Source organism: Rana temporaria, chromosome 13, assembly GCF_905171775.1.
Source record: "Rana temporaria chromosome 13, aRanTem1.1, whole genome shotgun sequence".
Classification (NCBI taxonomy): domain Eukaryota; kingdom Metazoa; phylum Chordata; class Amphibia; order Anura; family Ranidae; genus Rana; species Rana temporaria.
In genome coordinates, this window is record NC_053501.1 from 47,871,152 (window position 1) to 47,889,452 (window position 18,301).

Below are 18,301 nucleotides of genomic sequence, written 5' to 3' on the forward strand. Positions count from 1 at the left end.
TCTGCATTCTAAAATGCAAGCACTTTAACTTGAAATCAGCCTCCTGCAGTGCCTGTACAGCAGAACTCTAACATGGGAAGAGGAAGCAGCACAAGGAGCCATTAAGTTGTACAACAGTGCAAAGTGCATGCTTAGGAGAGGAGAGAGCAGAGTGACAGAGAGGTAAGGTCCCCAGGGTGACGCTTCTCCTTTTGCTGCTCAGTCACAGGCTGGAGGAGGAGACCTGGAATTGTAACTGAACGACAGAAGAGAAAAATCAGGTCAGGATGTACCGTGAGTAAATCTCAGAACTGGGTGGAAAAATATTAATAGATAGATGCAAGTACTGTAAAATCAGATCTAGCTGTATTTGCGCTTGCATGGCTCACAATACTCTGTTTATATAAATTGTCTTTTGTTCTTCCGAAGACGTGGACTAATATCGCTGATTCAAAAGGAAATGCCACAAAATAAAATAACTTTACTATGGTATTATTAAGCAACGTATAAAGTTATAAATGACTTGTTTATAGTTTGCCACATACAAAAACAAAACCCACTTGATGAACTCTGCCCCCTCGCCCTCTTAAAAAAAGATGCAGAGAAGACATTTATCCATAAGTAACACTGACAATATACACATCTATTTACATTTTTTTTTTCTTCTCGCATTCTGCCGCAGCTGATCCCACAGGATATGAAAAAAATGTCCTCCTTGACAGAGTGCGGTCAGTCCATAAGTCACTGGACGTGGTTATTTGTGATATATCATCAGCTAGTTTCTTCAGAACTCCTTTGCGGCCCTTCAAAATATGCTTCATATGCCCATGAAGACAACCTATATATAAGGGGAGTTCTTTAAGAAGTCTGAAGTCAGCTTCTATTGTAACCTCATTCTCTTCTCCGGTGGACCTTTGGGGGTAGTTCCTTGAGAAGGCTTAACCGGTTCTTTTTCTTCTTGTTTTACCACAACCTCAGCTGGTGGCTCTTGTTCTTTCTTTATCTGTTCAACTAGAAACGAAAAAATACTAGTATAAAATATCTTTATGTAGAAGCATGTGAAAAACATACAAAGTAAAAGTCTAGTTAGCAATAGTACAAGTGTTTTAACTTTCTCATGTACATCAGTTAGAACATAGAGAGGATGTTGTGACCAGCAGCATAGTTATATAGTTTGGTTGAAAAAAAAAAAAAAGTCCATCTAGTTTAACCAATAAAAGAGAATTTTTTTTTTTTTTTTTTTTTTATCACACAATCCATATACCCACAGTTGATCCAGAGGAAGTCGATAAACCCCAGCAAAGCCTGATTTGCTACAGCAGTGGAATTTTTTTTTTCTTTTATGTACATTTAGGAAAGAATCCAGGCCTTTTTTTAAAGCAATCTACTGAGTTGGCCATAATCAGTTCTTGAGGGAGTCTATTCCACATTTTCACAGCTCTAACTGAAGAAACCTTTCCGTATTCAGAGATTGGATCTCTTTTCCTCTAGATGCAAATAGTGCCCCCTTGTCCTCTGATGACCTTAAAATTAATAACTCATCACCAAGTTCACTATATGTACCTCTTATATATTTGTACATGTTGATCACATCCTCCCTTAATCTCTTCTCGAGAGAAGAAATTCAAATCCTCTAATCTTTCCTCATCACCAAGCTCCTCCATGCCTCTTATTAGTATGGTTGCCCTTCTCTGCACTTTCTCCAGTTCCTGATATCCTTTTTGATGCCCAAAACTGAACTGTATATTCCAGATGAGGTCTTACTAATGATATATTTCTCTGGAGTCCATACCTCTTTTAAAGAGGAAGTAAACCAAGTTAAAAAAAAAAAAAAAACACCCCACCTGCAAGACAAAGGCATAATGAGCTAGTATGCATAGCATACTAGCTCATTATGTAATACTCACCTCCGATTGAAGCCCCCGCAGCCATCCTCTTCCAACGCTGGGGCAGCCGACATCTTGCCTGGGGGTTACTTCCAGGTATCACCGCTCCGGCACTGTGATTGGAAGTGAATGCGCCGTAGACAGCGGTGCCCGTGATTTTGGTAAATATCTCCTAAACTGTGAAGGTTTAGAAGATATTTCAAGCACCTACAGGTAAGCCTTAATCTAGGCTTACATGTAGGTTAAAGTGGTTGTAAAGGGTTTACAAACACTTTAATACAAGAAAGGACTTTGCTCGCTCTGGAAACTGCAGCTTGGCATTGCATGCCATTATTGAGCTTATGATCTGCCAAAACCCCCAGATCCTTCTCCACCATTAATACCCCTCCCAGTTGTACTCCCCCCTAATATGTATGATGCATGCATATTCTTAGCCCCCAAGTGCATAAATTGACATTTATCAACATTAAACCTCATCTGACACCTAGAATCCCAGCAGAGGACTAGAAGCTTCTCCTGACACCGCCCCCCCCCCCCCAGACAGGCTGGGAAAGAGCTGGGTCATGTGACAGCTGTATATTGATAAGGAGAGGAAAGAAAAAAAAAAAAAAAAAAAAAGGTACTTGGATGTTTTTTTAATAATTACAGTACCATCATCCATATACAGAAAAATAAGGGACAGTGTAAATTAAACAGTGTGTATTTAGCATCACTTTAAGCGCTAGCAATATATTCTAGTTGATCTTTATTCAGACTGTATGTCTCTGTCCCTGATGTAAATAAAGACACAAGAAATTCTTGTATGACTTACAGAACTCCTTCCACAATCGGATTTTTTTTTTTTTTCCCAGAAAGCAAAACTGTACTTTAGCATCCTGCAGAAAAATCATAATCCCAGATATGTCTCCATTAGTACAGACATTATATACACATATTGGTGAAGTTTGATGGTGGTGCCATGGATATTTGTTTATCTCTTTGAGATCCCAGAACTGTCACAGATCACATCCTGTCTGAGTAAATACATTGCCTTGAAAAAGTTTTCACACCCCTTGAAAATGTTCCACATTTTGTCATATTACCACAAAACCGTAAATGCATTTTATTGGGATTTTATGTTATAGACCAAAACAAAATGCCATATAATTGTGAAGTGCAGGGCTCAAAATGTCAAGTCCTGAGCTACTAGCCAGGCCTCAAGGGTTACTCGCCGCCAGTTGTCCCACCCAGTCCACCCGCCCCCAATTCCGCACCTAAACACGCTCTCATAAAATTACACTCAAATGTATTATGCAGAATTAAGTTATTAAAATAAATATTAACAACAACTGTATCCGTGCCCACCAATACAGGCTGCGTGTCCACCATGCAGCCTTGTGCCCACCAATGCAGCCGAGTGCTCAGTGCCCACCAATGCAGTCTTGTGTCCACCATGCAGCCTTGTGCCCACCAATGCAGCCTTGTGCCCACCAATGCAGCCTACCTGTGCAGCCAAGGAGAGGAACAGGAGAGCCGCCCAGGTGTTCAGAGCGCAGCAGGGGTGGGGGGGGGGGGGGGGGAGGACACAGTGATAACAGCTTTCATTTCAATAGCCGTGTTCCCGCCGCACAACGTCATATACAGCCCCGCCCTCTGGTCCGTGGGAACTTTGATAGACAGATCACCCATCCAATCCCAGTGATGGGTGATCTGTCAAAGTCCCGGGAACCAGGGGGCGGGGCTGTATCTGACAGCGAGCGGCGGGGGAACAAGTGATCGCTGGGAGAAGGACTGCCATTTGACACAGGCTGACGGGTTGCTCAACCCCCCCCGACTCCCAGGCAGCCCTTCCTCACCAGCCCTCAAAACCCACTCGCAAAATGTGAGCAGGCGACTGGATTTTTTGAGGGCTGGTGAAGTGGAAGGAAAATGATAAATGTTTTCAAAATTCTTTACAAATAAATCTGAAAAAAGTGTGGCGTGCATTTGTATTCAGCCCCCCGGAGTCAATACTTTGTAGAACCACCTTTTACTGCAATTACAGCTGCAAGTCTTTTTGGGGATGTCTCTACCAGCTTTCCACATCTAAAGAGAGTGACATTTTGCAAAATAGCTTGAGCTCTGCGATACTGGATGGAGAACGTCTGAACAGCAATTTTCAAGTCTTGCCACAGATTCTCAATTGGATTACGTCTGGACTTTGACTGGGCCATTCAACACATGAATATGCTTTGATCTAAAACATTCCACTGTAGCTCTGGCTGTATGTCTAGGGTCATTGTCCTGCTGGAAGGTGAACCCCCCGCTCCAGTCTCAAGTCTTTTGTAGACTGTAACAGGTTTTCTTCTAGGATTGCCCTGTACTTGGCCTTGCTTTTAGGCCAAAAATTTCAAATTTGGTTTCAACAATATCTTTCTTCTTGCCAGTCTTCCATAAAGGCCAGATTTGTGGAGTGCACGACTAATAGTTGTCCTGTGGTCAGATTCTCCCACCTGAGCTGTGGATCTCTGCAGCTCCTCCAGGGTTACTATGGTCCTTATTGTCTGCTTCTCCGATTAACGCTCTCCTTGCCCAGCCTGTCAGTCTAGGTGGATGGCCATGTCTTGGTAGGTTTGCAGTTGTGCCATACTCTGCATTTTCCGATAATGGATTGAACAGTGCTCCAAGAGATGTTCAAAGCTTGGGTTAAATTTCTTTATTTTTTTTTATATAGCCTAACCCTGCTTTTAACTTCTCCACAACTTTATCCCTGACCTGTCTGGTGTGTTTGTTGGCCTTCATAATGTTGTTTGTTCACTAAGGTTCTCTAACAGCTATATTTATACTGAGATTAAATTACACACAGGTGGACTCAATTTACTCCAATTTATGCTAATTAACACCACGCTATTCAGATATTTATATGTAAAAAAAATTAAAAATCATTTTCCTTCCACTTCACAATTATGTGCCACTTTGTGTTGGTCCATCACATAAAATCCCAATAAAATACATTTAGGATTTTGGTTGTAATAGGACAAAATGTGGAAAATTTCAAGGGGTATGAATACTTTTTCAAGGCACGGTAAACTTTTGCAACAGTGCTGGCGCACCTCAACTAATTCTCCCACTTGCACATCTTAGTTCCAAATGGGACAATGTCCACGGACTCAGATTTGAGAAGCCACATAATATGCTATGTTAGGTTTTCACTTACCTGGGACTGGTTTCTCGCCAGGTTTTTGCTGCAATATGGAAAGAAAAAAATAAAGTTAAAGAATAAATCAGTATTTTCCAAGTTTTTCCTTGCAATACTACGATAATAAAACTCTTGTCTTCACTGTTATTAACCCTTTCACGACTAAGCCTATTTCTGACATTTGTTGCTTGCAAGTTAAAAATCTGTATTTTTTTGCTAGAAAATTACTTAGAACCCCCAACATATTATATATATTTTTTTTTTCTTAAGCAGAGAATCTAGAGAATAAAAATGGTGATTGTTGCAATATTTTATGTCACACTGTATTTGCGCAGCGGTATTTCAAATGCAATTTTTTTTTTTAAATACACTTTCATAAATGGGAAAAAAAAAAAACTAAACAGTAAAGTTAGTCCAACACTGAAAAAGACAAGGAGCCTCTGGGTGTAGATTTGTGACAACTTTAATTGCACTTCAATAAATGGGAACTCACATTTGAGAAGTAATATATAGGCACATAAACAAAGGTCCTAGTAGGGGAGGGGGGCATCGGTAGACGATCCAGTCCTATTACTCCATCATGGGAGAGCGCTGTGCTCACTGTAACACCGTTAGATGAGAAGCCAGCCAGGGTGGAGGAATCTCAAAGTAAAGCTCGGAGTGCAGATGGTCAGAAGACGAGGAAGACAATGCAACGCGTTTCACAAGCATGCAGGCGATGGATGAGAAAGCAGCCACGCTTCTTTGTCAAGATGACTGGTAGTACCATAGGCATCATTATAAAGTGTATACAAGGGAAGGTGGAGGGGCAAAGAGCCAGTCACTGACAGCCACCAGCTCTCTGCAGCCTGAAGACCGAGAGCGGAGTGATCAGTGGTGTTTGATCACTCAGTTCTAGGTCTTAAAGACGTCAGGGGAGAGATTCTGCTTAATTAGTGTCTATACGGTTTAAAATCAAGTAACAAACATCCTCTTCCTGCTCTGCACAACCTCAGTTTCCTGTATTCTCAGCACTGTGCCGTTAATCGGAGAGTCACTAAAGGCCAATCATTTGACTGCCAAAAAGTGTAATGCTGCTGGAGTGGGGGATGGGAATGACAGACTGGGCTGAGAAAATAAAAAAAAGATTAGGGAGAGAGAAAAGAGAAAAGCAGGAAAAGTGACACAGCAAACTCTGCTGCCAAGGAGACACAAAAGCATTAAACTTACAAGAATAGTGCCTTCTTTCCCTGATAATTCCTCCCCTTTGCTATGAGCAAGCACTGTCAGCTATTGGTCGGCCTTCCCCTCAAGCTGAATCAAGACATACGATCAAGGCTGGAAATACACACATTTTAACTGCAAAAAGTGACAGTTTTGGGGCTGATGCCGCATACACACACACACACACACAGTTTTTCACGATGTGAAAAATGTAAAAAAAAAATTGGATGTCATTAAAAAACAATCCAGAGCATTTTTCACAACGTTAAAAATGGCCATTAAAAATTTAGAACATGCTTAACGTTGTCGTTTTTAACGTCGTAAAAAATGGTCGTGTGTGGGCTTTAACGACGTGAAGCAAGTTATGAGACGGGAGCACTCGTTCTGGTAAAACTATCGTTCGTAATGGAGATAGCACATTCGTCACACTGTAACAGACTGAAAAGCACGAATCAGAAAAAGCAGCCCCAAGGGTGGCGCCATCCGAATGGAACTTCCCCTTTATAGTGCCGTCGTATGTGTTGTACGTCACCGCGCTTTGCTAGAGCATTTTTTTTTCACGATCGTATGTAGGCAAGGCAGGCTTAACAATTACTGGGTTGAAAAAACATTGGTTTTTTTCTAGACCATTAAAAATGGTCGTATCTACGCGGCATAAGGATAGAAAGAGTTTAATACAGAAGTTACTGCTCTGGACTTCAACAAAATGGCAGCCTCCAGCAAGAGGAAATCGGAGCAATGCTGGAGGCAATTTACAGCTCACACTAATTTTAGTAGCATAATGATTAAAGTGTAATGTATGTTTTTTTGTTTAATTCATTGATTAATTGTTATCAAATTTTTATGGGTAAAGATCTGCTTTAAGTTATAGCCACCACTGTTTCAAAATAACTTACGGAGTGCAAATGAGATTCTGTAGGAATCATGGTAACAAAAATGTGCACTGCCCAACTATTTTCATTTACCTGGACAACCTTTGGTGGAAACTTTTGCCTGAGTTCCAGTAACAATGCATCTACCCTCTGTCTCTGGAAGAAGGAGCTGGCTTCTTCTTTCTTTTTAGCTTTTGGTTTGGTCTTGTCTGCAAATACAAGAAAGGAAAATTAGCCATTCTCTTAGCACAGACTACATTCTTCACAGGCAAATAAAAACGTAGTTCAGAGTCCGAAAAAAAAAAAACACACGACATCTATTAAAAGGATCAGTCCACAAAGTTATTAGCATTTTTGGATGATGCTGAAGGGTTGAGTCAGCCTGCATTTTTTATTAGGGTTGTCCCGATACCGATACTAGTATCGGTACCGATACTGAGCATTTGCCCGAGTACTTGTACTCGGGCAAATGCTCCGATGCTTCACCCGATACTGGACAATCAGGGTGATCAGTGCGGTGGGGGAGTTACAAGTACCGATCATCGCTGACTGTCCCCATATCCTCCTCCAGCCCCCCTCTGTTCTGCTGCTGTCCCCCTCCATGCTGCTCTCTCCCTTCGTGTCCCCCCTCCATGCTGCCGCGTCCCCCACCGTGCTGCCGCGTCCCCCACCCCCTCGATGTGTCAGGATGGAGAGCATAGGTAGGAACCGGTAAATCCGGCTCCTACCTTTTCCGAATGTACAGAGTCAGTCAGTGATCACTGACTCTGTCCATTCACATAACTGAAACAGCCGTTTTTTTCTCCATTCATTTTCAGCACAGCTGAAGCTGCAGAGAAAGGGACTGGGGAATCTGTGTCCCTAGTCCCTTTCCCTGTCTCAAAGGGGAGATGTCAGAGGTCTGTTAAGACCCCTGATATCTCACCAAAGCCCCCCAACAAGGCTGATAAAAAAAAAATAATTGCAATAAATACAAAAATGAATTGTATTAAAAAAAAAAAAAAAAAAAAAAACACACTGACACTGTTCCCCCCCCCCCTTTAAAAAAAAAAGAAAGCACTGAAAAAAAAAAAAAAAAAATTGTAAATAAAAAAAAAAAAAACTACTGACACATGTGCCGCTGTCACATGAGATTAATAAAAAAAGGAAACGGTATCGGCGAGTACTTGAAAAAAAAAAAGTATCGGTACCTGTACTCGGTCTTAAAAAAAAAAAGTGGTATCGGGACAACCCTATTTTTTTATATACACTAAATATCTCTCTCTTTTATGTAGTTGAGTGGCAACAATAGAAGGTTTACAGATCCACCCACATGCGAAAAAAATGGATAGATATATACATATATATGTAAACGGGGGGAACTAATGCGCAAAACCAAAACTAACCAAAGGCACTAAAACTCTAAAAATGAATAATAGGATGATAAAGTTAAATAAAACACTAAGTAAAATACTATAAAGAGCAGCAGCCACTACTAAAAGGTGCTCACACCGAAGATCAATTGTAAAATAGGGGGTGTAATGGCGCTTACCAATAGGAATAAACGATAAAATATATTACACATAAACGCACAGCAATGTGTGAAGTAAGACCAGTGTATCCAATTAAACGTGTTCCACTCCTATTTCCTTATATCCCACCATACATCAACCATGATGTGTGGGATGGAGATTGTGAATATAATGGAATCCAAAAATAGATGACTAAAAATAAATTTTTCAGTCAATGACCAAATAATATATGTGAAAAAATATTGACAATAATAACGTGATAAAATCCAGCGCAAACAATAAATAATTAATACGTGAAAAAAGTACCATCAATTAGATGAATAAAAAACACCTTAAAAATTAAATTAATAGAAAAAATATCAATATGTGCACTATATTGTGTTGAGAAAAAGAATAGTGTTCAAACAATTAGTGTTCACAACCATATATAGTATGTGCTTCAATAAAATCTCCAAAGTGCACGGTGCTCCATAAAAGTCCAAACTTTGGTGGATCCATGAGATTTTGTTTCACTATTGTTTTATCACTTTAAGTTGGACTGTATTACCATATTGATTTGCATATGTTGTAGCATATGTTTTTGAGATATGCTATATGGACACGTTTTATATATTTTTTTATGTTCATTATGTCACAATGTTAATATTTAGGAAATTTGTAGATTAATTAGTATGCTACTGTGGAATTATTTGTCTTTTTCACATTGACAGTTGTTTCACCTCATTTGCATGTTTATTGAATATTAAGTGGCAGCACAAACAGACGTTTTTCATTAGCGCAGTGCGCACACATATATATGAATGTTATTACTGAAAGGCAACAAGGTGTTCCATTTCTACATATTTGTAAGAAACAAACTTTCTGGTATCACAAGGCATATAAATGGATAGGAATAGTAGCGTACCTCGCTCTTCCTGGTCTTTGAAATGCCACCAGTAGCCTTTAGAAGGATGGTAGCGGCAGTAAGACATGGCTTCATCAAATGCAGACTGGATCCCATGAACTGCAGTCAGCTGAAAGATCAACGTAGACTTTACTTTACAGATTAAATACTAAATTTACAATCATAGATTAAATAACATCATACACGACACAAAGTTATACTTTTAATCTTAAGCCCCAAGTCACGCTACTGAAATCACTTAAAGCCTTGGTTCACCTTTGTAACATTTTATGATGAATCTGCTGTACATTTTTAATCTTCCCAAATATATTTAAAAAAAAGTGTGCCATTGTGGGCCTCCTTTAGAAAGGCTACATGTATGTAGATTGGACAGTCTGAGGTGTATATTTGTTCAGGCTCAGAGACTCAAAGTAATAAAGCCACTTGTACACCACTTGTCAAATATCACTGACTGCCACAAGTGATCTGTAGAGAAAGCAGCCCTGATTGTGCCTGCCATTGGTGCTAAAATATCCTAAAGCAGCCTTTGGGGGGGGGGGGGAACCCTGTATGCAGAAAAGTCTGAAGATATTATTCTTTTTATAACTGTGCAGAAACATACAGATAACCACAGCTCCTGTCCTACTGTTTTTGCTTTGTACATTGTCTGTTTGCATATATATTACACACATACATATATATATATATAATATATATATATATATATACACACACATACATATACACACATTATATATATATAATATATATATATATATATATATATATATATATATACACACACACACACACACACACACACACACACACACACACACACACACAATGTACAAAGCAAAAACAGTAGGACAGGAGCTGTGGTTGTCTGCATTTTTCTGCACAGTTAGGCACAGATATCCAACACTTTTTATTAACAATTAAATGCTCAAATAAGTTTCATAGCAGCTTTTGTTTTTAGATCTATAATCTATGAGGAGCATGAGGGCTATAAATAATGAAATATAAGATAGATCTTACCAATCTGGAATTGATAACAGATCCCAAATCTGGAGCCTGGTAGATTACTCCTGCGATGATGTAATAATCAGCCAGCGGTATAGCTGCAAACAGAATGATAGATTATCTTTATAATACAGGAAACAAATAAAACAAAATCATGCATTAGCACACATGCATAAATCTACTGCTGCTGTAATTTTAATATTAGTGGATAACGCCCTACAGCAAAGACTCCCAGTGTTCGATTAGTAATGCCATCATGACAACCAGTGAACTGTCAGATTATCATCTATACAATTAAAACCCTGGCTACACTACTACATTACTGTGTTAGGGCCGGTTCACACCACAACTCCTGCATACACTTTTTTAAATGCGTTTTTTGCCCTCTTTTTCCTTATCTCAATTCAGGACATGTGCGTTCCAGTGCATTTTTTATGCATTTTGCAGCGTTCCCCTTTTTTTTCTACTTTTGTTGACTGCACTGCGTTGGTGTGAACCAAGGTCATTCGAATTTGTAATGCAGATTAAAAATGCACCGGACTTTATCTGATGTGAACCAGCCCTTAGCTGTAATGGATATCAATTACATCAGGGGTCCCCAACTCCCGGGCCATAGACCGGTGCTGATGCCCAGTTCGCACAGCAAGAGATGAGCGGCACACAGCGTTTTCACAGACTGCGGTCGTCGCTCACCTCCTAATTGTGCAGCCATGCCTATTTGTCCTCATCCGACTCCTCCACCCACCCGGCCAACAACGTGATCCAATCAGCAGGACAGGGAAAGGCAGGAGCTTCAGATCAGAATGGAGAGCTCCTCCTGCCCCCTGCCCTGCTGATAGGATGACATTGTGAGGGCAGGCGGGGGAGCTGGGAGACGACACACGGAATGATCACAGCCTCTGCCCTGCCAAAAAGGTACGAGTCATGTGTGGGGGAGGCAGACATTAGAATGGGAAAGTCTCATGGGGGAGGGGCAGACTGCAGAGGCACTGTGATGGAGGAAGCTGTACTTGCTAGGGGCACTGTAATATAAAAGGGGGCTGCATTGTAATCGGGTACTTTAATCATTACAGTGCAGTCCCCTTTATATCACAGCCCCTTTGCATTACAGTGCCTCCTGTGCATCATAGCTCCCCATTACATTGCCCCCTTTACAAAGCAGTCCCTGTTACATTAATGTAAAGGGGGGCTGTGATGAAAAGGGAAACTGAGAACACTGGTATAAAGGAGGTACTGTGTTGTAAAGGGGGGCTGAGGACCAACTCCGTGAATACCCCCCCCGGAGAATTGGCTGCCATGAAACCGGTCCCTGGTGCCAAAAAGGTTGGGGACTGCTGACTAACATGAATCGCATGCCCACAAAAATCACACTTCATCCCGCCCAAACAAGGATTCCTCGTGTCATGAACCCAGAGTTGGGCTGCAACACCTTCACCTTTCTTCTCTCTTCCCGGTTTTACAGATTAGCCATTTAAAAGTATAAATTTGGCCTTCCTAAAATGACGAAGTAACATTAAATGAATGGTATAAGAAGCCAACACACACAGACCATGCTGTACTCACCCTGTGTGGGAGACTGCCTCTGTTGTTTTCTGATGATGAACAATATAGGCTCTTGTGCGTGTAACAAAATATATTCCACACCAGTCATCTGACTAAAACACAGAAAAATTATTAGAAACAGAAGCAACATGGATCAAATATATATATGCAACTTCATCAGAGGCATTTAACACTCAAAAACTGTATGCTAACACTAAGTATTTTGGGGGCCCCATTGTAGAAACCACCCCAACACAAACCCTGCATTGCGGTGCGCTGAGGTGTGAATTTTTAGACCTCTTGCTGCGTTTTTACAGGCCATATATAAATGAATGGACAATGCATGCAAATACAGCAGTAGTCTAAATGGGGCATCACAACTCAACAAATGGGATTTGCATTTCTCAGTTTGCAACTGTCGACATCATAACATCATCATAAAATAAATTAAAGTCAAACTCTAGAGCAGGGGCCTTAAACTGGCGGCCCTCCAGCTGCTGCAGAACTACAAGTCCCATCATGCCTCTGCTTGAAGGAGTCATGCTTGTGAGTGTCAGCCTTGCAATGTCTCATGTAATTTCACAACAACTGGAGGACCGCCAGTTTGAGATCCCTGCTATAGAGAATACCTAATTTCATCTTAAATATAGGATAAATATTGCAGGCCGTGTCCCTATTGGGGAGATTTCCTTTCACTCTTCTTCAGGACTGGAAGAGACGGGAAAAACTCCATAATGGGGACAAAGACAAAACATATGTTTAGTATAGTTACAACTGCATTCTTTTTTTTTATTATTATTATTATTTAAACTGCTGTTCTTGCCTTCCTGTGCCAATTAAATGGGCATCATGGTACCAGAAGTGAGGCAAACTTTCTCTAACAGGTCACATAACCAGATATTCAGAAAAGGCAGTGTGTATTCCACTATGCAGCGATTACTGTAGTGGTGCTGACTACTAAGGATGAGCTCTGGCGTGTTCGCATAGAACACGTGCAGAGCCCACCAGGAAGTGAGCACGGCGCTGCGCTAATAACAGCCAGGGAGACATTTCACGATCCCTGCAGCCGAGCATCGGGACAATGTCTCCCTGACTGTGATTAGCACAGCGCCATGCACACTTCCTGGCGGGCTCTGCACGTGTTCTATGCGAACACGCCGGAGCTCATCCTTACTGACTACTACATTGATTCTCAGCTTCCCTAATGGTCCCGCAGGTATATTTTCATTAGTCCAAGCAGGAGCAATGCAACTATGCAATAGAAATCATACCTGGAGTTCAGGTTTAAAGTTGAATTTAATCCATTATAACAGCTTATGCCCTTCCGATTCCATCCCCCTCACTCTTACAGAACTGGGAAAAAGATTATATATTTCTGTATGGTACATCGCTCTTTGTGCTGCAAAGCACACTTCCTCCTTCTAACCTTGTGTCCTCACCCCTCCCTCCCCCTTCCCTTCACTGCATTGTCACATATCCAAAGAGGCAGCATTTTATCAAGGACATTGGACAAGACACATGTATAACCAGGCCCTTGCACGTGGCAAGATCCAGGCAGATGCCATGGATCTCTACAATGCCCACTATGTCTAAACTGTGTGCATGCACCAAGATCACCAGTGTGTCCACCATGCCAGAGGTCGCTGATAAACACAAAACACCTGGAGAACCCTGCGGCACATCTTCACACACACGTGATGGTGTGTGCAGACCAGGGGTGGAGAGGGGTGCAGACTGGGGGAGGGGAGTGATGCTGCAGTGAAGATCTGGCCTAAAGCAGTATAAAACCCAAAAGAACAAAAATGATTATATTGCAGCTTACCATTTATTTTATACAGGTGTTTTCTTTTTTTATGCATGCTTTCCTTTATTTGCACCTGGTGATCTGACCAGCAAGTCTGCTGTACAAGCTGCCCTGCAGATGTAGCAGTTTGAGGATGGAGACCAGGGATTTGCTTTGAATCTAGGAGCCAGCTTCTGCGTGGCGATATGCAAGATGTATCGCACTTAATGTTTTAATGCGTAGGCGACCCAACGCATTTGTTTACATTTGTACATGTATATATGTGGGGGTGGGGCCCTTAAAAAAGGTGACCAGGTTATAATATATAGGGCATTGTATACACATCTGACACCAAATCCTCCAAATCCTACACAGCCAGCTTACTTCAGATGGTCCAGGGTCAGCCTCTGCATCTTCACCACCTCATTGTTACACGTCCGGTCATAGAAGGGGTTGCTTCTTTCGGAGAAGTAATCCAAGACAGTGACATTGTTCAGTATGGGGATCCAGGCGCTGTCCACCCAGGAGATGCCCAGCAAATTATCTACAAACAGAAATCACAAATATCAGAGTTTACATCAGACAGAATGTGGAAGTTCAGTCATTACCTGTGTATTCCTTATGGGGGCTTTCCATCACAGGCAGTGTGGGGGGGCTCACTGCTCCCCGCACAGCACACACACCATGCCTCCCCAAACCTGTACTCCGCTAATAACAGAACTATACAATGTATTATATGCTCTATTATCAGAAACACAATACCCACCTCTTATGTCCACAGCCGCCATGCTGAAACACACAGATAATACAACTTCCGGATACCGGACCGCAACAGAAACCTACAGAGTAGTCTATTTCCGGTGAGTATGCGTTCATTTTGTCGGCGATCGTTTGTCATTGGCTAGTAAACGTCAATCTCCTTCCTCATTTGCTGGCTGAGTAACACGTAGCAGACGGAAACTAGAGCAGTGCTACACCTCTAGTGTTTGAGTGCGCGCCAATCACACAGGCCCCGCCAGTTTAGGATAACAAGATGATAAAAGTTGAGCGCCCTCTGCAGGGCGGAGGATGAATTGGTAGCAAGGTAAATGGTGATAATAGAAAGCAAATCTTTCCAGCTCACAGTTGTTCCCAGCGATGCTGTGCACGTGGTCTTCTATGTGTTTTAGAACAGGAGTAATCTAGACTTTGTTTGGAAAATCAAAGGAGGTTCTAACAAAGTTACACTCTGCTGGACATAAAAAAATGTTTTAGATGAAAATGGGCTTTATATTAAAGCGGAGCTCCACCCTAAAGTGGAACTCACGCTGATTGGCACCCGCCCCCCCTCACATTTGACACCTTTCAGGGGGGAGGGGGGTGCAGATACCTGTCTAAAGACAGGTATTTGCACCCACTTCCGGCCACACGTCTCGGGCAAAAGACGGGTTTTTCTGACTTCCCGTCTGTCGCCCGTTGTGTGCTGGGAACACTCGGCTCCCAGCACACAGCGTGTGAGCCAATCGGCGGGCGCAGCGCGACTCGCGCATGCGCCGTAGGGAACCGGGTAGTGAAGCCGGAGCGCTTCACTTCCTGGTTCCTTCACTGAGGATGGCGGGGGGAGCAGCAGAGAGACGAGCGATCGCTCGTCCCCTGCTGCTGACGGCGCTGGACTCCAGGACAGGTAAGTGTCCTAATATTAAAAGTCAGCAGCTGCCGTATTTGTAGCTGCTGGCTTTTAATATTTTTTTATACTGGCACATCCGCTTTAAAGTGGTTGTAAACTTTTTTTTTTTAGTAAAATAACAAACATGTTATATACTTACTTCCTATGTGTAATAGTTTTGCACAAAGAAGCCCATATCCTCCTCTTCTGGGGTCCCCCACTGGCACTCCAGACCCCTCCTCTTTGGGGGTGCCCCAGGGAAAGCAGTGTGCTCTCTCCCGAGTCCCGCTGCTGCATCCATTGATACAAACAGTGAGACTCAACCCCCTGGCTCCTGTGTCACAAAATTTGATTGACAGCAGTTATCAAGCTGTGCAATGAGGAGCTGATGTCTTGCAGATCTCTGGATCCGATTGCGCTCAGGTAAGAAATGGGAGGGCTGCAGCACAGAAGGTTTTGACCCTAATGCATAGAATGCATTAGGTTAAAAACCTTAAGACCACTTAAAATCTTTATTGTTCTTTTTTTTAACACACTGAGCACAAGAATATAAACACTTCCCAGTAAACTGACCACTTGAAACCCGCGCTATAGACGAAAGACGTCCACAGCGCGGCTCTCAAATCCCGGATGGACGTCCCTGGACGTCCTGCTATTTACATTTCCTCCGCACACAGTGCTCGGCGCATCGCTGGGAAGCCGATGCGCGTGCCTGGTGGCCGCGATTGTCCGCCAGGTACCCGCGATCGGCGGTGACAGCAGGGACGTGGAGCTCTGTGTGTAAACACAGAGCTCCACGTCCTGTCAGGGAGAGAGGAGACCGATCTGTGTCCCTTGTACGTAGGGACACAGCATCGGTCACCTCCCCCAGTCAGTCCCCCTCCACACACAGTTTGAACACACCCAGGGAATACATTTAACCCCTTCCTCACCCCCTAGTGTTAACCCCTTCCCTGCCAGTCACATTTATACAGTAATTAGTGCATTTTTATAGCACTGATCGCTGTATAAATGTGAATGGTCCCAAAATTGTGTCAAAAGTGTCCGATATGTCTGCCGCAGTATCGCAGGCCTGACAAAAAAATCGCAGATCGCCGCCATTACTAGTAAAAAAAAAAAATAATAATAATAAATCTATCCCCTATTTTGTAGGCGCTATAACTTTTGCGCAAACCAATCAATATACGCTTATTGCGATTTTTTTTAACAAAAATATGTAGAAAAATACGTTTTGGCCTAAACCGAGGAAAAAAATATATTTAAAAAAAAATTGGGATATTATTATAACAAAAAGTAAAAAATTGGGGGTTTTTTTCAAAATTTTCTGTCTTTTTTTGTATATAGCGCAAAAAATAAAAACCGCAGAGGTGATCAAATGCCACCAAAAGAAAGCTCTATTTGTGGGAAAAAAATGATAAAAATATAATTTGGGTACAGCATTGTATGACCGCGCAATTGTCATTCAAAATGCGTCAGCGCTGAAAGCTGAAAATTGGTCTGGGCAGGAAGGGGGTTTAAGTGCCCAGTAATGAAGTGGTTAAATTCTTCCCCCGGCTTGTAGTGAGCGCTGTGTCTTTCAGAGCTCACTGAAGAGTGTCTGGTGGAGGGCTGGACAGTGGACAGTGAGTACTGACCTGAGCTAGGGATCCTAGTGATTGTGGGCAATTTTACTTTTGGGGTGCCAACGGTATCTCTCTCTGAGACACATCATACAGGGTCCCAGTTCTGGCCTTCTCCTTTATTTCTGGCTTAAAGACTGTTTAAAGAAGTGTAAGTGAAGTGTGTCTTACTGTCAGCATTTTTGGAGTATCCCATACCACCCCCAACCCCTCTGTTACAAGTTCTACAAGCAATAAATCTTAAAGTGGAGTTCCACCCATTAATATAACATTACATCAGTAGTTTTAAAAAAATGTCATTAGTCCTTTACGAATTTTTTTTTTTTTTTTAGATGCCTTTAAAGTTTTGTTGCTAGGCAGAATAGTTAATCTTCCCACTTCCTGCACCTAGGTGCTTAATGCTTCCTGACCTACACCGCACAGACTCCTGGGAATGTAGTGGGTGTAACTTTCCAGGAGTCTGTGCATTCCCCAGTCTCAAAGAATCATGTGACTTGGACAGCACAGGTGCTGAAACCTGATCTGACACTGCTTGTGCAGCACTGAGCATGTGCGAGATCTGCAAGGCTGAAATCCAGGAAGTCATACAGTCTGGCTTCATGATGCACACACTTAAGATGGTCCCAGTCAATTTCTATTTTATAAAGTGTCTAAATGCTGTAACAACCTAACAAAACGGACCTTAGTTTACTGACTAACTTTACTAGAATACATTAAGCTTGTGTATTACAGGGGTATTTATATTTAAAAAGTGAAATTGTGGCCGGAACTCTGCTTTAAAAAGACATCCCTTAGATTTGTTAATGGAGCCGGAGTGAATGGACTGTTGCCTGTGTGATTGGTAGCCTCTGCACTCTTTGGGGAAGAACTAGTTAAAATCAGTGGCCCCCTACGCACAACAAGCACTACAATAGAAATCTTCCAAAGAAGCGAGGGGGAAGAAATTATTATTATTATTATACAGGATTTATATAGCGCCGACAGTTTGCGCAGCGCTTTAGATCAGGGAAGACAGTACAATCACAATACAATTCAATACAGGAGGAATCAGAGGACCCTGCTCGTTAGAGCTTACAATCTAGAAGAAGTCAGTGCAGAACAAAAAAATAATAATTCTGAATTGCACCCCCCCACGCTCCATCGCACCTACTAGCTTGGGGGGTGTATTTTTTCCATTATCTGTGCCCCTTTCTGATGA

At 42.0% G+C, this 18,301-nt stretch overlaps 1 protein-coding gene across 2 annotated transcripts; it reads right to left on the reverse strand.

Annotated features, from left to right (window-relative positions):
- Window positions 1–440: 440 nt before the first annotated feature.
- On the reverse strand, window positions 441–14,715 carry MED6 (mediator complex subunit 6). 2 transcript variants are annotated; one of them, XM_040332294.1, is made up of 8 exons: window positions 14,606–14,715; window positions 14,224–14,383; window positions 12,078–12,169; window positions 10,530–10,612; window positions 9,513–9,621; window positions 7,191–7,306; window positions 5,041–5,068; window positions 441–990 (listed from the first exon to the last, which is right to left on the reverse strand). In XM_040332294.1, the coding sequence occupies exons 1-8, from the start codon at window positions 14,625–14,627 to the stop codon at window positions 860–862; spliced, it is 741 nt and encodes a 246-aa protein (XP_040188228.1). In that variant the 5' UTR covers window positions 14,628–14,715; the 3' UTR covers window positions 441–859. The 2 variants fall into 2 exon arrangements, with proteins under 2 accessions (XP_040188228.1, XP_040188227.1); XM_040332293.1 differs by lacking the exon at window positions 14,606–14,715 and adding an exon at window positions 14,448–14,490.
- Window positions 14,716–18,301: the final 3,586 nt, after the last annotated feature.